This window comes from Ursus americanus, chromosome 2, assembly GCF_024610735.1.
Source record: "Ursus americanus isolate L20-20 chromosome 2, mUrsAme1.1.p, whole genome shotgun sequence".
Taxonomy (NCBI): Eukaryota; Metazoa; Chordata; class Mammalia; order Carnivora; family Ursidae; genus Ursus; species Ursus americanus.
Window position 1 is genome coordinate 24,109,418 of NC_142128.1, and position 19,775 is coordinate 24,129,192.

The window sequence follows — 19,775 nt, forward strand, 5'->3', positions numbered from 1 at the left end:
AAACAGAAAGTCACAGCCAATACAAACAAAGACTTTACTGGCAACATGGCAGAATTAAAAGCATATCTCTCAGTACTCAGCCTGAACATTAATGGTTTAAATTCTTGCTTTAAACACCACAGGGTTGCAGATTGGATAAAAAGAAATGACCCATCCATTTGCTGTCTACAAGAGACTCATTTCGAACCCAAAGATGCATTCAGACTGAGAGTAAGGGGATGGAGTACCATCTTTCACGCAAATGGACCTCAAAAGAAAGCTGGGGTAGCAATTCTCATATCAGATAAATTGGATTTTAAACTACAGACTATAGTTAGAGATGCAGAAGGGCACTATATTATTCTTAAAGGAAGTATTCAACAAGTGGATATGACAATTATAAATATATATGCCCCCAACAGGGGAGCAGCAAGATACACAAGCCAACTCTTAACCAGAATAAAGAGACATATAGATAAAAAAACATTAATAGTAGGGGACCTCAACACTCCACTCTCAGAAATAGACAGAACACCCTGGCAAAAACTAAGCAAAGAATCAAAGGCTTTGAATGCCATACTCGACGAGTTGGACCTCTTAGATATATATAGAACACTACACCCCAGAACCAAAGAATACTCATTCTATTCTAATGCCCATGGAACATTTTCAAGAATAGACCATGTTCTGGGACACAAAACAGGTCTCAGCCGATACCAAAAGATTGAAATTATCCCCTGCATATTCTCAGACCACAACGCTCTGAAATTGGAACTCAACCACAAGGAAAAATTTGGAAGAAACTCAAACACTTGGAGACTAAGAACCATCCTGCTCAGGAATGACTCGATAAACCAGGAAATCAAAAATCAAATTAAACAATTTGTGGAGACCAATGAGAATGAAAATACAACAGTCCAAAACCTATGGGATACTGCAAAGGCAGTCCTAAGGGGGAAATACATAGCCATCCAAGCCTCACTCAAAAGAATAGAAAAATCTAAAATGCAGTTTTTATATTCTCACCTCAAGAAGCTGGAACAGCAACAGAGGGACAGGCCTAATCCACGCACAAGGAAGCAGTTGACCAAAATTAGAGCTGAAATCAATCAAGCAGAAACCAGAAGTACAGTAGAGCAGATCAACAGGACTAGAAGCTGGTTCTTGGAGAGAATCAATAAAATTGACAGACCACTGGCAAGACTTATCCAAAAGAAAAGAGAAAGGACCCAGATTATTAAAATTATGAATGAAAAAGGAGAGGTCACGACGAACACCATTGAAATTGGAAGGATTATTAGAAATTTTTATCAACAGCTATATGCCAATAAACTAAGCAATCTGGAAGAGATGGAATCCTTCCTGGAAACCTATAAACTACCAAGATTGAAAAAGGAAGAAATTGATTTCTTAAACAGGCCAATTAATTATGAAGAAATTGAGTCAGTGATAAACAACCTTCCAAATAACAAAACTCCAGGCCCGGACGGTTTTCCTGGGGAATTCTACCAAACATTCAAAGAAGAAATAATACCTATTCTCCTAAAGCTATTTCAAAAAATAGAAACAGAAGGAAAGCTACCAAACTCATTCTATGAGGCCAATATTACCTTGATCCCCAAACCAGGCAAAGACCCCCTCAAAAAGGAGAATTACAGACCGATTTCCCTAATGAATATGGACACCAAAATCCTCAACAAGATACTTGCTAATAGAATCCAACAGTTCATTAAAAGGATTATCCACCACGATCAAGTGGGATTCATACCTGGGATGCAAGCGTGGTTCAATATTCGCAAATCAATCAGCGTGATACATCATATCAATAAGAAAAGACTCAAGAACCATATGATCCTCTCAATCGATGCCGAAAAAGCATTTGACAAAATACAGCATCCTTTCCTGATTAAAACCCTTCAGAGTGTAGGAATAGAAGGTACATTTCTCAATCTCATAAAAGCCATCTATGAAAAGCCTACTGCAAATATTATTCTCAATGGGGAAAAGCTGGAAGCCTTTCCCTTAAGATCAGGAACACGACAAGGATGCCCACTCTCGCCACTATTATTCAACATAGTACTAGAAGTCCTTGCAACAGCAATCAGACAACAAAAAGGGATCAAAGGTATTCAAATCGGCAAAGAAGAAGTCAAAATGTCTCTCTTCGCAGACGACATGATACTCTATATGGAAAACCCAAAAAAAGCCACTCCCAAACTATTAGAAGTTATAGAGCAATTCAGTAACGTGGCGGGATACAAAATCAATGCTCAGAAATCAGTTGCATTTCTGTACACGAATAACGAGAACGAAGAAAGAGAAATCAGGGAATCCATCCCATTTACAATAGCACCAAAAACCATACGTTACCTTGGAATTAACTTAACCAGAGACGTAAAGGACCTTTATTCTAGAAACTATAAATCACTCTTAAAAGACATTGAGGAAGACATAAAAAGATGGAAAGATATTCCATGCTCATGGATCGGAAGAATTAACATAGTTAAAATGTCCATGCTACCCAGAGCAATCTACACTTTCAATGCTATCCCGATCAAAATACCGAGAACGTTTTTCAAAGAACTGGAACAAATAGTCCTTAAATTTGTATGGAACCAGAAAAGACCCCGAATCTCCAAGGAACTGTTGACAAGGAAAAACAAAGCTGGGGGCATCACAATGCCGGATTTTGAGCTGTACTACAAAGCTGTGATCACAAAGACAGCATGGTACTGGCACAAAAACAGACACATAGACCAATGGAACAGAATAGAGAGCCCAGAAATGGACCCTCAGCTCTTTGGGCAACTAATATTTGATAAAGCAGGAAAAAACATCCGGTGGGAAAAAGACAGTCTCTTCAATAAATGGTGCTGGGAAAATTGGACAGCTACATGCAAAAGAATGAAACTTGACCACTATCTCACACCATACACAAAAATAAACTCCAAATGGATGAAAGACCTCGATGTGAGACAGGAATCCATCAAAATTCTAGAGGAGAACATAGGCAGCAACCTCTACGACATCGGCCAAAGCAACCTTTTTCATGACACATCCCCAAAGGCAAGAGAAACAAAAGATAAAATGAATTTATGGGACTTCATCAAGATTAAAAGTTTCTGCACAGCCAAGGAAACAGTCAGAAAAACTAAGAGGCAGCCCACGGAATGGGAGAATATATTTGCAAATGACACTACAGATAAAGGACTGGTATCCAAGATCTACAAAGAACTTCTCAAACTCAATATACGAGAAACAAATAAACAAATCAAAAAATGGGCAGAAGATATGAACAGACACTTTTCCAATGAAGACATACAAATGGCTAACAGACACATGAAAAAATGTTCAAAATCATTAGCCATCAAGGAAATTCAAATCAAAACCACACTGAGATACCACCTTACGCCAGTTAGAATGGCAAAAATAGACAAGGCAAGAAACAACAATTGTTGGAGAGGATGTGGAGAAAGGGGATCCCTCCTACATTGTTGGTGGGAATGCAAGTTGGTACAGCCACTCTGGAAAACCGTGTGGAGGTCCCTTAAAAAGTTAAAAATTGAGCTACCCTATGATCCAGCCATTGCACTACTGGGTGTTTACCCCAAAGATACAGACGTAGTGAAGAGAAGGGCCATATGCACCCCAATGTTCATAGCAGCAATGTCCACAATAGCTAAATCGTGGAAGGAGCCGAGATGCCCTGCAACAGATGACTGGATTAAGAAGTTGTGGTTCATATATACAATGGAATATTACTCAGCAATCAGAAAGAATGAGTTCTCAACATTTGCTACAACATGGACGGCACTGGAGGAGATAATGCTAAGTGAAATAAGTCAAGCAGAGAAAGACAACTATCATATGATTTCTCTCATCTATGGAACATAAGAACTATAATGATCAGTAGGGGAAGAAAGGGATAAAGAAAGGGGGGGTAATCAGAAGGGGGAATGAAACATGAGAGACTATGGACTATGAGAAACAAACTGAGGGCTACAGAGGGGAGGGGGGTGGGGGAATGGGATAGACCGGTGATGGGTAGTAAGGAGGGCACATATTGCATGGTGCACTGGGTGTTATACACAACTAATGAATCATCGAGCCTTACATCGAAAACCGGGGATGTACTGTATGGTGACTAACATAATATAATAAAAAATCATTATTAAAAAAAAAAAAAAGAAAGAAAGCAACAGTTTATTTTAACATAAAAATAATACATGCATATGGATAAAAATAAAAGAGAATGATATAAAAGAGTAGTTACCAAATGTGTTGCAGAACAAGGGTTGGCTTGTGTGTATGCAGGGAAGGGGTAGAATCTATATGTAACTAGTTTTTCAAACAGTTCTTAAATCAAAACTTTATTCTTCCTCCCAATTTCTGTTTTCCCCCTGCTGTATCCAATATCCCTTTTCTATCCCTTAGTGACTTCTTGTGATGATCCCACAATTCAATTCACAATCACTTTTAGTTATAAAAGTTTGCCCACTTAAAACTGTTAATCACAAACTCAATGTACATTGCACCTGTTCCCTTCTCCCCAACATAGGCTTGCTCTGTGCTTCTGGGGACCAGCAGTGGACAGGAGCACTGGCCACTCTTCTGCACTCCTCCCACTCTGTCACCTCGAATAAAGACAAATGGCTTGTCTGTCTCCCAGACACCTTTCCCCTTCCCACTTCTAAGCTCTAGATACTCTGTTGTTGGGGTAAGGAGAAAAGACTAGGGCAAGAGGATTTATCATGCTGGCTGTGACTTTAATCCTTTGTTGGGTCTACCTGTTCAAGCCCAGGTACCTCCTAGGAGTCTACTTGACACACAAAGTACTCACACATCTTTAGAACACCGTGTGTTGGGCTGCAGGCCTCTCCTCTGTTGTCTCTCCACCCCATCTTTCTCTCTGTGCTCTGCCATGTGTCTCTATTTCTCTTTCTGGCTCATTTCAACACTTGTCCAGGCAGAAGGGGACATTGTCCCAGGAATGTGATGCCAACGTCTTCTTCTAGGCACCTGTAACCCTTATGAGGGATTCCCTTAGTGTCCTTCTCAGCAAAGGGTGTGAAAGTACTCTCTGCTCTCCCATTACCACGCTTCTGATGTAGGTCCCAAAGCAGAGTGGTGTCAGGTTTGCAGGACCAGTTGAGCCACATTTTCACAAACCAGGTAGAGTTACCTAACTTAGTCTTTTTTGATAGTTCTCTCTTTAGAATGGAAAGGGCAGTGCCTTAATGCCTCTTAATCCTTAGCTTTGGGCTTTAGTTGAGAAATATGAAGAAACACCTGAAGTCTTACTAAGCATCATTTTTATATACATGTAGGATTAAAACATATATATGTTAGTGTATATGTTATGTGTATACTCACATATGGATGTGTGTATTCCCTTTTAAAACATGAATCGGCTTACAGTACGCATACCTTACTGTTTTCCCCTTCATTTTCCAGTGTATCTTATAGATTTTTCCATATTAGCACATTTAGATAAAATAAGGCTTCTCTTGGGTACTGGAAATTAATAAGGGATGGCTGGAGACCCTTCCAAGCAAACTGAGCAACACAAAAAGCCTGGGTCTTCACCTCAACTCTTGTTTGATTATAAATTAACCTCACCAAACCTCCCAATTACCAACAGTCACAACAAAACAGCAGTAGCTGACATTTATTGAATATTTCTATGTGTGATTAGTATGAATTATTTTATTCAATACTCACAATGGCCTATAAAATATATATTATAGTTATTTCCATTTTACAGATGAGGAATATGAGGTTAGAACAGTTAATTTGCCCAAGGTCATAGAGCTAGAAAGTGGTAGAGTCAGTATTTAAACACAAGACTGTCTTGAGACCTAGGAAAGTGGTAGAGTTCGTATTTAAACACAAGACTATCTGACTCTCTTGGGGCACTTGGGTGGCTCAGTCAGTTAAGTGTCTGCCTTCAGCTCAGTTCATGATCCCAGGATCCTGGGATCAGAGCCCCAAGTCGGGCTCCCTGCTCAGTGGGGAGTCTGCTTCTTCTTCCCTGCTCTCTCTCTCTCAAATGAAAAAAACCAACTCTCTGATTCTCAATGTATATTCTTAATCAATTTGTCTCTGTTCATCTGTACACTGAATGCTGTATTCTCATTGACTTCCCTTCAAGTTTTAATTTAAATATAAATGATTCAGCCTGACCACTCATGTAGATTCTTATTTAGGTCTCATCTGTGCTGAAAGATCCTCTAAACCTCAGTCACCCTGAACTCTTAAACGTGTACTGTACCTACTCTGAAATTTATATTTCTTGCATTTGTACTTTATCCAGTGCTAGGGTTAGGCTTTGGTGGAGTGTGCAGTTCATAGATGATTTCAGTTCCAAATGGATATATTTCTAACTTGTTGAACTGTCCGAAATTCCACCTTTAGGGATCCATTCTAGGAGCACTGACTAAAGTGGAAAGTAAGAGGAGCAGGAGGAGGATCTAGAAGTGGTCAAAGAAGTGGAACTAAATAGTAAAACAATTCAATTTTAACATAGACATAAATTATTTAACCAAATCTCAGAGAAGTAGGAAGGAAGTACCCATGAATCCTCAGGAAAAGTTTTAAGGAGAAAGACTCATGCAGTGTAGGGTATAAAACTGGAAAAGAAAATTGGAGGGAAAGAGATTTATTCACTTTTGCCCTCAAGAACCTATGTCCGTAAAATGCCAAGTTTGCCTTAGAGAAGCATACCTGTCAAAATGAGTCTCCAGCAGTGGTGGGATGAAGCACATTGAGGGACGCTGGGATCAGGAGCTCAGGACACGCAGCAGGGCTGAGCAAAGATGCAGGAGGGAACAAAGAACCAGACCAAATGTGGCTTCCCCACGGATAGACCCAAGTTCACGTGGCTTGAGAGTCAGGCTCCAATCTGGGGCTCAGGCTGTTGGGCATGTTTCGTGTGCAACTTGAGGTGTAATGAAAGTGCATGTGTGGCACAAGTGCTGTGGGCACAGAACCAGTGAAAGGTGTGGGGTGTCATTCAATCAAATGGAAGGCAGGAGCCAGGTGGCAGAGGTAAGGGCATGCAGGTGTTATGTATTTTATCCTATTTCACTTCACATTATATTATTTTTAAAATTTATTTCCCTTCTGGCCTCCTTCCTAGAAGGATTAAATTTTGCTTTCAATAAGTGACACACTGAGATAAGAGATTAGGGGACAAATAATGCATTCAGGGGGTTGGGTTGAGGAATGGATACTAATACCAAAAATACTAGACCTCAGTGAGTCACAACTGAGCCCCAAACCAGCTGTTTTTAAGTTCACATTGACTGAACTGTGACTATGAACTAAGCACTTGTCATGTCTGATCTTAATGAATTCTCCTAGTAACCCAGAAAATGGGTATTTTATTATTACCTTAATTTAAAAAAATTGGGGGGGCGCCTGGGTGGCTCTGTTGGTTGAGCATCTGACTCTTGGTTTCAGCTCAGGGCATGATCTCAGGCTTGTGAGACTGAGCCCCATGTTGGGCTCTGCAGTCAGCATGGAGTCTGCTGGAGATTCTCTCCCTCTATCCCTTCTCCCTCATAAATAAATACTTTTTTTTTAAGCTAATAAGGAAATTTGACTTAAAACTTGCTTGGAGTCCCACAGCCAGAACATGGCAGAACTGGGGTTTGAACCTGGTTTGGCTTTAGAATTTGGATTCTTGATTAAACACATAATACCAACTCTGAGGGTGGCAGGTGTAGAAAAATCAAGTCAGCAGGTGACCAGGGTTACTGTGTCAAGACATCTATCCCCTGAAAATGCTGGGTAACAAGAGAATAAGGCAGGAAATGCTGGGTGGATAGTGCAGTCAGAACACAAACAAAATCTATGAGTGTCTGCTGTTTGTGTTCAGGACCAGGATGGATTCCGTCCTCAACATACAAGTAGAAACTACATGGCAGTAACTTTTAAGGTTAGGAAGAGAAAGGGAAAGAGAATTTAGAATGTCTTAAACCATTCCTCCATTCCTTCCTTAAACCATTACAAGCCATATCACAGAGCCCTTGGTGCCCAGTGATAGACACCAGACCACTGACCATGACTGGTAACCGAAGGAGGTGAAAGTTCACATGACTAGAAACTTTACACAAATGTGTTTCCAGCATTGTCAGGGAAATCTCTCTCTTAATTCCTAGCTTCTTTTTTAGCTCCTATGGTGGGGCTTTATGTGATCTGGATTTGGTATACTTCCCTTCTTAACAGCATGAGTCTTAACCTTTTTCCTTTACTGAACATTTTTTGGGGTTGAGTTCAAATGTTCAGTAGCATTTTTTGAGTACTTACTATAGACCAGGCACTACGCTAGGCACTGAAGATGAAAAGAAAAATAAGAACGAGTTTCAGTCAGCTCTATGCCTGTAAATACCACCAGCAATGCCAGCATAATGAAACTGTTCTTCATGATCAGCTGAGGACCTCCAGAACTCTATGCTATGAAATTTCCATTCTGAAAAGTAAAGGCTGTGCTGATTATATAGATGGAAGAAAAAATAAGATGATGACAAGATTTTTGGAAATAGTGGTAGATCCAGGGTTAGAACCAAAGATTAGTGACTATTATTTCAGTGCCCCTGTGCAATTTTAGATTCCCTCTTTTAGAATTTCTTTGAACTCAAATCTGGCAGCAACTCTGTGTCTGAGGAGTAGCTGCAGGTGAGTATGGGGAGCACTTTTGAAGCTACTAAAGTTATGGATAAAAAGACCCCAGAGAAAGCAGTGTGAAACACTTACAGAAGCCAACATTCTTGGTTGTAAGTAATATTGAAACATATTCCGGCACATTTAGGCTAGAAAGGTACTTATTGGAATCCTGTGGGAAGGTGACAGAATTATAGGGAAGGCTGAAGGAACAGGTGCCAAGGATGGCTGGGGGAGCTAGGAGGCTGCAACTAGATCATTGTTCTAGAAAGTCTGGCACTGCCACCACTTCTGGAGTGGCTGCAAAGCTGTTGATACTGGATTTGGGATGCCGCTGCCGTTGGCGGGATGAATTCTGAACAGGCACTGCCTCTTTACCCATTTGCTTCCAATTCTCAGTCCCAGACAGAAGCATCCAGTTGATGAAGCTGTGGTGATGTGCTCACTTTACAGGGTGGGAAGAAGGGATACCTGAGATTTCAAGCTTCCATGATGCAAGGTGGGCCTGCTTTCCACTCAGATTTATCCAAAGATGGATTCTACCTCCTTCTACAGAAGGGGGTTCATTTATTGAGCAAACAAAAACAATAAATGTCAACCATAATGTAGACAAAAACTCAAGAGGAAGTAGTCATAGGTGGTTATTGTATGTGTTCTACCCCAGTCTTCCCCTGTTGGTGACAGAATCTCATTATTTCTCTACCTTTGCCCCTAGAGTAACAGTATTAAATAAAGACATTGGAAAACACTTCCTCAGATTCCATTTCTTATGAAATCGCTTCCATATTTGGCCAGAAGGGGGCACCCTGAAAGGGAGATTAATGTTTTCCATTTGTCCTCTGCAGTGTGGAATAGGGCAGTTAACACCTAGCACTAATCAGGAACAGTAGTATTAATATTAGTAATTTAAGGGAAAGAACCTCAGGAAAGATAAGGTTATACAAAGAATATGTATATACACACACATACATATATATGTATATATACAACTATACACATACATATACATACGTGCTTACATATACATATAATGAAGAAAAAAACCAGTTAACCATCAAGTTCAACATCAGGCTAATTACTTTTCCTCTTTCTAGTATTTTGTTGTTTCACACATAACAATTAAATCTCAGAATGTGAGATTGAAATATCTAGGTCAGCAAAATGCACAGTGTTCCTGCCTTTGCTCACCAAAGCAATACACTGTCAAAGGCAGAACACCAACACAAGGGATTTATAAAGTTCAAGTTGACTTTTAATTGCATGAAATATAAGGAGCTGGATTCCTGACTTTCGGGTATGGGGGATATTATGATGTTAACTATGAAGGGATTGCTTACCTATCCGGACTAATAAGTGCATTCTTAAACATTTTGGGGGACAGATAAGAAGAAAAGAAAATAGCAAGATATATTTCATTGGAGAAAAGAATATGAATACTTACCCTTACTAGTAGCAAAAATTCTTTTATATGTATATGGATTTCTAGACTATTACTTCATATCAGCATTACTTTGTCATGGGAGTCACAAGAATGTCAATTAGAGAGACGCAGGCTCTTTATTCTGACTTTTTTATTCTTTATTTCTGACTTTCTGCTACCATCCACTCCACAACCAAGTGCACTTGGAACCATAATTCACCAAAATGTCACTTGTTATAACATCGGCGTCAAACAAAAGTATGTGAAGAAATTGATACAGACAATATCTTGGGTATGAATGGAAATATATTTTACAAGTTAAAATGTTCCTGTAGTGACAATTTAATGCTAAGAAGTTTGTCCAGGTTTCCCTGTATTTTATATTTCTCATTCTGGTAATCAAGTCTCTGACTTAGGAGTTCCTTATACTTTGTGTCCTTTCTTTGTACCTCTGGGGGGTCCTTCAACAGGAGTACTAAAGTCTATTGATTATGCACATTCCACCAGGAGCAAAAAGTAAGTAGAATAGGTTTGGAAGGCCCCCAGTGACTTCTAAGAAACATTGGCCTAGAAGGACAAGATGTATATGAAGTGTCTTGCTTTGCCAACCTTAGTATTTAATAGGTCCATAACTAGCACATAGGTACTTAATAAACATTAACTGAAGGAATCAGAGAATATGAATGGTAAATGAAACCGTTCTTTACAAGTACTATCTACATCCAGTTGGAGGCCAGCATGTAAGTTTACAGAGCGGCTCCACCCAAAGGCCGCTTTCCGAGGAACTCCAGAGAGCACGGGCTGGTGAGCAGTAAGAAGTGCCCGTCAACCGTCGCGAGAGGCGGGCCTCGCACCACATCCCCACAGCCTGCCACCTACCGGCTCTAGGACCCCGCGCAGCACCGGCTGGAACTTGGAGGCGGGACTAGGGGAGGCCGTCGCGCACGCATGACGTAAGCCAGCTCGCGCCGGCAGAGGCGAGGAAGCCGGGAACAGTGGAGAAACACGTTTCTCGCTAGCCTCCGTTCTCACGCGCCATGTCGACCCCCGTCCAGCAGCCTCCTCAGTCTAGCGGCGGAAAGCGCAAAGGCAAAACTCAATATGTGCAGGCCAAGCGGGCTCGGCGCTGCGACGGCGGCGGGCCCCGGCAGCTGGAACCCGGGCTACAGGGTATTCTCATTACCTGCAACATGAACGAGCGCAAGTGCGTGGAGGAGGCCTACAGCCTGCTCAACGAATACGGCGACGACATGTATGGGCCGGAAAAGGTACGCGCCCGGGAGAGTGCAAGCGGCCTTTGAGTAGTGAGGGAATGCTGCAAGGCCGGCTTTCTCGTACGCGTGCGCGCGTTTTGTGGCCGAGCTGGCTAAGGGGTGTGGCCTCGCCTGTGTTGCCGCCTCTTTGCCATATCTGGGTTGCAGACCCCTGCCGGGTCGTGTGCTTGAAAAACTAGGAGCTTTGGGGTTCCCCCCATTAGTAATCATAGTGGTTCCTATTTATAGGTTGATTCTGCGGTCCACGTGTTGTGTTTCTGAAGCTCTCAAACGTTTACTACTAGACTTGTGAAGTAATGTAGACCAGAACACTGAAGCGCAAGTTGGTTAAGTAAACGGTCCAAGTTCGTAAGGGAAACTTAATTTGTCCTCGTAGTTTTTGCCATATCTTACCACGACTTTTACACCATGGTTGTAATGATGTTTGTCCTAAGCAGTGTCTGAAATAGTGGATTTAGTACTAGTGCTAGTTATTTTTCAAATGCGCATGTAAATACACTTTAAAAAATAAAAGCTTTTGTACTCATACCACCTAAAACCTAATTTTCCCATCACAGTTTGGAAATCGTTATAGTCTTGGCTTAGGATCTGGACTAATACATACACAAACACCTCAATGAATTAAAAGGGGGAGGATAATACAGTGAGGATTTGGGTTCAAGTTCCATTATTTACTAGTTTTAGGGCTTGGTCATGGGCGTATTATTTCATTTTGCTGAGCTAAATAAAAAAGAAAAATGATAATGTACTTAATGTTGGCCTAAAAGTTGCATATGTATATAAAATACATACTGGCATAAAGGTTCCGTAAATGTGTATAATTATTAATTAGTGCATGTCTTGCAGACTAATAATGGTGGGGCAGGGAACTGGACAACAAGTGAGTTCCCTGTTAACACTGGTACTTTGATAAAATTCTTTACTGTTTCTGTTCCCTGTTCCTTAGTAGACTAGAGGTAAGGGGTTTTTTATGCCATAACTCTTTGGTCTAGTTGATGTAGTTTTTTAATGTAGGTAAGGTCCAGAGCTGACAGCCAAGAAAGAATTCTTGAGGCGTTCTTGGTGCAAATGGTGGTTTTACTAAAGCAGGGGGACAGGACCTGTGGGCAGGAGTTGCTGCACGGGGGCTGTGAGGGGTGACTGATTATATACTTGGGAGTTGAGGGGAGGTAAGGGAAAAGGGAGGTTTTCAAAAGAGCTTTTGTATGCTAAAGAGGACCTACAAGATTAGAGACCTTGCCTTTATCAAGTTAGGGTTTTTCCCCTCTAGTAAAGCGTTAATAGTAAGACAGTTGGGAGTTTCCTTCTGGAAGTTAAGTTATTGATAAGAATGCTTTTTTTCTGGTAAATCACTCAGACATTTTGTAAACCAAGGGAGACTCATGTCTTGTATTGCGATCTCTGTTAGTTAACCATTTGTTTTTCCTTCCCTTAGCTTTAGGGCAGCCGGGAGTGCCTGAGATTTGTCACACATATCCCACCTGGGTGGGGGCTGGGGTTTGTGGGGTGTCAGCTTGGGCTTTGTCCTCTGTCTGCCTTCTGCTCCCTCATCATAATCTCACCAAAAGGAGATGGTCTTATTAGGCACAAAGATACCTAGTGATGGGATTAAGGTCTGTCTTGAATTAATTCATCTGGTGAGCACATTACCCTGTGTCCCAGAATGTTAAGATGTTTTTGAAAACATTTTCAAATTCTATGTGCCAGTCTGAGGGAACTCCCTTTTTCCTCCACATTTTGTAGGAAGCGATGTGTCAGTTTCTTAATAAAAAGCTTTATTGTCAGTATTGATCCATCTGCCACTGGAGAGTTCACATAGGTAGTTAATTATCCTTTTAACTTGAGCTGTTTTTGCGTTTCTGCTCATCTGTTTCATGCAGTTTATGGACAAAGATCAGCATCCCTCTGGAAGTGAGGGAGAAGATGATGATGTGGAGGCTGCCTTGAAGAAAGAAGTTGGTGACATTAAAGCATCAACAGAGATGAAGCTAAGAAGATTCCAGTCAGTGGAGAGTGGAGCAAATAATGTAGTCTTCATCAGGACACTTGGAATAGGTATGTCTGACTAATAAACCTTAAGATTATTAAGCCTATAATATCTGGACATCTCCTTGCCTCAGAACACTGCCTACAAAATGGCTTGATGGTTATGGTTCAGTTAATCATTTGATTGATCTTTTCCACACTGTTCTAGCACTAGACATACGGAAAGGTAGAATGGGTGGTGAACGTCACATTGGCTTAAGAGTGGAAACCTGGCTTTGCCATTTTCTTTGTAACTTTAGGTGAGACAAGAGTACATACTTTGTTTAAGAGGAGCAGCTGCTCTTCAGTGCCAGCCAATTTGGAATGGCTCCAGCCATCTGGAATGTAGTCCTGTAGGGCTAGATCTTCTGGTTTTTCAAAAGAAGTTGGAAATTTGAAGAAGTTCTAGATTTTTAATGCTGTTAACTAATTTAAAAGTATTGAAAACACTGAGTGGCTCCAAACAGACTTGTAGGTAGTGAGGATGGCTGAAGGACCATTTCATGATCTTGTGTAATTCATGGTTTTGGGGCTTCTCTGAGTTCTGAGATCTAGATTATTGTACAAACTTAACTAGTGGATGAATTAAATCTTTTAAAGTGACTTGCAGGTTTTTTTGTTTTGTAAAAAAGTGTACTGTTTAATGTTACATTTGTAGTTGCTATTGTTATAAGAAAGTAGTATGGTGGTGTTGGACAAATGAGACATCACAAAAATGTTAACTCCAGTGTCTTCATGAACGATTGTTTTTAGTGAAAGCAGTAACAATGCTGAAGAGTTAACATATTAGATATAGTAATAATCATCATAGGCAGTGGAGAAAGTTGGAAAAAATGTTTGATTAGACTTATTAATATTCATTATGGTAATTTCTTCTATACTGTTGATGTGGGTCACTGCCAATGACAATTCATTTTAGAGAGTTTGAAGAGGTTCTAAAATGCCTGAGAGTTTATATTCTTAACTTGTTTGCTTTGTGCTATTTTATTTTTTCCTTTAGAACCTGAGAAATTGGTACATCATATTCTCCAGGATATGTACAAAACCAAAAAGAAGAAGACTCGGGTTATTCTACGTATGTTACCCATTTCAGGCACATGCAAGGCTTTCTTAGAAGATATGAAAAAATATGCAGAAACATTTTTGGAACCCTGGTTTAAAGCTCCAAACAAAGGGACATTTCAGATTGTGTATAAATCTCGAAATAACAGTCACATGAATAGAGAAGAAGTTATCAAAGAATTGGCAGGTATGTTTTTTTTAGTAATTTTACATTAGTATGCAATACTAAATACTTATTCTTGATTTTATGGTTTTTTTGTTTTTTTTTTTTTTTACAACTTAAGGCTTTTATTTTTGGGTGTAAAAGAAGTATATTAAAATGTCCTTAAAATAGGGGTGCCTCGCTGGCTTAGCAAGCAGAGCATGTGACTCTTGGTCCCAGGGTTGTGAGTTCAAGCCTCACGTTGGGGGCAGAGATTATTTAAAAAAAAAAAAAATCCTTAAAATAATATCAAACCTAACAGATTGTGATATGTTGGATATGAGACTTTCTGGTAGGTAGATATGAAATCTTCCACATCAAGATTGAATTTTCTTTGGGAAAAAAGTACTCTGATTAAATGTCTCAGGATTTCATTTTTATTTATTTATTGAAAGAGTTCACAGAATTTTTTTTAAAGATTTGTTTATTTATTAGTGTGACAGCACGAGCTGGGAGTGGGGGGAGAAGGAGAGGGATTCAAGCAGACTCCCACTGAGCAGAGAGCCCGATATGGGGCTCAGTTCCAGGACCCTGAGATCATGACCTGAGCCAAAGGCAGACACTTAACCAACTGAGCCACCCAGGGGCCCAGAGAATTTGATTGAGGTCCATGTAGAGAGTAGACTAATATATATATTGATTTAGAAAGTCCCAAACGGAAAGATGAAAGATTGTATTTGTATCTGTCAAGCTTCATGGTATCCTTCTCCCTCTAAGTGTTTCCCTCTTCTTGTTACAGGAATAGTAGGCAGCCTCAATTCGGAAAATAAAGTGGATCTTACCAATCCACAGTACACAGTGGTAGTAGAAATCATTAAAGCTGTCTGTTGCCTGAGTGTTGTGAAAGATTATATGTTGTTCAGAAAATATAATCTCCAGGAGGTGGTGAAGAGTGCTAAGGACCCATCACAACTTAACCCAAAGCAGCCAGTGCAAGCAGGAAATGGGAAAGAAGCTAAATTGGAATCTGGTGACAAATCAAGTCAACATGACCCAGTAGAAGGAAAAAATAACCAGCAGGTGGTACCAGAAAATAATGAGGAACTGGGGCAGATAAAACCAAGATCTGAGACACAGGTGGTGAATGACGGAGGAGCTAAACCTGAACTTGAAAGTCAAGTCACAGAAAGATCTGAGTCGAATGAAAATGACATCTCATAAGAAAAAAAAATTCATTTGGTGTTGCAGGTGGGTTTCTCAGATGGTGTTCGGTGAGATATTGCTAGGATTCCGTATAAAATTGTGACTAAAAATATATTGTTTTTGACCTTTCTGCACTGCATAATGCTGACCTCACAATAGTGAACAGTGATTGAGCAGCCCCATTAACAGTTCTGTTGGAGATCTTTTCAGCCCCCTGTGCCAGGTACAGTTAGGCCCACATGCATTTGGTTGAGCTAGGAGAAGCTGTGGATAATGATGGACACTTTCGTGGTGGGGAGGGTGGAAGGAAGATAATGTTGGCCTTTCCTTCCTGATTACCTTCCCCAGCCTCCCCTTCTGCGCTGCCATCTGACTTATGGGAGCAAACAAACTCTAAAAGAGAAACACATAGGGACATTTTCATTCTAAGGGAGGAATTTTTATGTGTTGCAACTCAGCTGTCCCTTCCCACTTTGTTGTAAACATTGCAAAAACATAGGTCTTACAGATTTAGAATTGAATTGTTTTTATGAACCTTTCTATTTTTTGCGATTATGTTAGTTATTATGCCAGTTATATTTTACTAACATTTGTTACAAATCTGATGGTCCAGTGCTGCAATTTTTGAAGGCATGGTGTGAGATAGAAGAGGACCATTCTAGACATAGAACTATAGACATTGCTGATAAGGTTAGTGATGAAGAATTAGTCTTCTGAGTTTCTTCAGTATGCCAGTGCAACAAGAGACACAAATTCTTTCTTTATAGTGAAAGCTACTTTTCAGTGGTCTTATATGGACTTAAATCCAAGCTATTTTATTGCATTATATATTGTCGGTGGAATGCAACTTACAAACCTAGCATTTGCTCCAGCAATTGTAACTATAAATCATAACCATTTGATGAGTAAAGATGTTCGTTATTTTAAATGGCATCTGGAATATCAAAACAGTGAAGTTTTGTTTTAAAAATCACATTCAGGGGCACCCTGGCTGGCTTAGTCTGTACAGCATGAGACTGTTGATCTCGGGGTGGTAGGTTCAAGCCCCATGTTGGGTGTAGAGATTACTTAAAAATAAAATCTTAAAAAAATAAAAAATCACATTCAGTGAAAGGTTTAGGAAGCAAATTATTTAGTAACAGCACTTAGAAAAGAAAATTTCACATAGTTGGTAAGAATCTAGTACCAACATAATGTTAAAATGCTAGGGCAAAGGGGCGCCTGGGTGGCACAGCGGTTAAGCGCCTGCCTTCGGCTCAGGGCGTGATCCCGGTGTTCTGGGATCGAGCCCCACATCAGGCTCCTCTGCTGGGAGCCTGCTCTTCCTCTCCCACTCCCCCTGCTTGTGTTCCCTCTCTCGCTGGCTGTCTCTACCTCTGTCAAATAAATAAATAAAATCTTTAAAAAAAAAATGCTAGGGCAAGAAACAGTACGAGAAATTGAAAAGCCTTCACTTTCAGTTTAATAACTTATGCCACCTGATGCTAACGAGGTTTGTGTAATTAACTGAAAAGCAGCAGCTTCTTTGTTTGGGTTGATGCGTTAGCAGTTCACGAATATTTGTCATACTGGAGCCTTGGTAAGATTGGTAAATGATGATGAAATTCAAGAAAGCTTTTTCTGCTGTGAGGAGCCTCTCAAAACAAAGGCAGTATAAATTTATATCTGAAGACTGAAGGTCTGCCATCCGTACTCCTGGTGCTCATCAGTTTTGCTGATTTTGGTAAAAGAAAATCTGATGTTGATGTTACAGCACACCGGTTTCTTCACAGAGAGGTGCTGATATAAAACACTTGGAGATGAAATGGAGAAAGTTCTGGATAATGCTGCAGAAATTGTTAACTTTATTAAAGACCCATTTATACAAGAATGTTTAAAAAAACAAACGAAACAAAACTAAAGTCTGAACAAAGGGCACATAAATCTACATACAGAAATCCAGTGGCTTGTCAGAGGAAGAGTTCTCAACAGGATATTTGAGTTGAAAGGTGAATTGCTAGAGTACACACAAGGAGCTACTAGGCCAGATTTTGCTGAGTGCTTTGGAGATGAAGGATGGCTACAAAAACTAGGCTATTTAGTAGACATTTTTCTTCACATGAACAAATAAAACAAGTTTCTGCAAGGTCCTGGATAAAATATGTTTTCTTGAAAGTGATAAGATTCTCAGATTAAAAAGAAACAGTCTCTTTGGAACTATCACTTTGCCAAACTTTTGAAATGTTTCCACAGCCCTTGGGCTTGAGAATGAAGAAAAGATAGCAACAAGTCTGAAGCCTTTACTAAAACTCTCCATGAAGAACTGCAAAGCCAAATTAAATGGCATTTTCCCTCCTTTTCCTAAAACTGGTGTATGACTGGGTGAGGAACCTCTTCTCTGAATCTCAGCCTGAGATTTTCCCCAGAAGAAAAAGAACTCTGTGAGTCATAGTCTGATAGTTCTGGGTTTCCGTGAAGTAAGAATATCCTTAACTTAGTGCTCACACTCCCATGCAATGAGGGTTCCCTTAATTTGGAAGTTTTTTCAAGGTTTCCTCCAGGGTAAAACAACAGAAAAAAGCTGAAGAGACAGACACCAAAGAGGGCTGCATATTAAGTCCATATTGAGAATAAATATTAAGAGGCTGTGAAAGTCACTTTTGGACATAGGTTTACTAAGTTTTGAAAAGTTCAGTAGTATTATAAATGTTGAGTCTTCCTGCACCAATATCTGTGTTTATTTAATGGCTAGGGAATATGGGAATATATTTTTATCCTCCTAAACTAGTGGTCCAGACTAGAAGGATTTGGGGGAGGGGTAAAGGCTATGGACTGGACCTTGGTAATGCAGATGAGGCTGGAACTTTCTTCTAGATCTTAGGTATTTGAGTGTTGAGGTCATCTTGAAAGGATGATAAGAGCATTTTAAGTGTCATTTGCATGAACAGGGAGGATAGGATTTTGGTGCCTTCATCAGACTTGCTCCAAGACAAAGATACTTTTATTTTGATAGTGCAAGACTCTGGGACTCTGGGAATAAAGTTGGCCATACATACGCTTTTCGAACATTTAACTCTGCAAAACTGGATTCCTTTTGCTTTGTGGAAGCTGCTACTCTACAGAAAGATTTTGATTTAGTAGTTTGTTTTTAATCTTGTGTTTATTCGTATTTGGTAAGACCCGAGTGCAACAAAAGCTATTCTTCCCCAGCTGTGAAGCACTGTGTTCTGTTGGAATCTGCATTCATTCATTGATGTATTTTCAGGTTTCCCAACTTTATTGTCGTTGACATTTGAGCATGTTGTTTTATAAGTGACAAGATTCCAGGGTGGGAATTGAGTGATTTTTTTCTTTTCTTTCCTTTTTTTTTTTTTAAAGTTACGTCAGTTAAAAAAGAACTCCAGTGTTGTGGTTTAGTAAACTTGTTTTGCTCTGTGGAGGAAAGTGTGTTAAACTTGGTATCTTGAAACATGTTTATTTAAGGTTAAACATGATTTCTAAATGTTGTTTTTACTTGTATTTTGCTTTTGGTATGGCCAAATATTTAGCTTGTTTTTCATAGTTACTGATATTTTCAGAAAAATCAAAATAAATTTGTTCCCTAAAGATTGGTGTTCTGTGCTTTTTCTTCCTGCCTTTTAGTAAATCTCTGGCTTTATAATAGATATCTCATAAAAGATACATGCCAAATTATGTATCAAAAATCATGTACATTGTCCTAAAAAAGTACAGATATAAAACTTTTAATAATTGCTCTTGATTAATTACTCTTAAGTAATCCAAACTTTAGATATTTTACAGTGAACTTGCTTCAAAAGGAGGTATAGGGGTGCCTGGGTGGCTCAGTTGGTGAAGCGTCCAACTCTTGATTTCAGCTTGGGTCTTGGTATCAGGGTTGTGAGCTCAAGCCCCATGTTGGGCTCTGCTCAGTGGGGAGTCTGCTTGGGATTCTCTCTCTCTTCCTCTGCCCCCCCCACTCTAAAATAAATAAATCTTTTTAAAAAAGATATAGTAATACAGTACTTAA

At 39.8% G+C, this 19,775-nt stretch overlaps 2 protein-coding genes across 12 annotated transcripts in view; both read left to right on the plus strand.

Moving 5' to 3' along the window:
- LOC123793856 (THUMP domain-containing protein 1) overlaps nt 1-19,354 on the plus strand; it is a 50,794-nt gene extending 31,440 nt beyond the window's left edge. For 10 of the 11 annotated variants that reach the window (XM_087870001.1, XM_087870008.1, XM_087869998.1 and 7 more), the window contains 3 exons: nt 13,218-13,392; nt 14,363-14,611; nt 15,366-19,354. In XM_087870001.1, the coding sequence (XP_087726127.1) occupies nt 13,218-13,392; nt 14,363-14,611; nt 15,366-15,787 (846 nt within the window). In that variant the 3' untranslated portion in view covers nt 15,788-19,354. Of the gene's footprint in view, nt 1-5,713; nt 11,332-13,217; nt 13,393-14,362; nt 14,612-15,365 lie in introns of those variants that run through there. The other variant, XM_045799890.2, reaches the window with a different exon arrangement.
- The window catches only part of LOC148110514 (uncharacterized), a 147,625-nt gene continuing 143,561 nt past the window's right edge, over nt 15,712-19,775 (plus strand). Inside the window, exon 1 of the mRNA XM_087869951.1 lies at nt 15,712-15,814. The gene's annotated coding sequence lies outside the window, so the exon portion shown is untranslated. The remainder of the gene's footprint in view (nt 15,815-19,775) is intronic.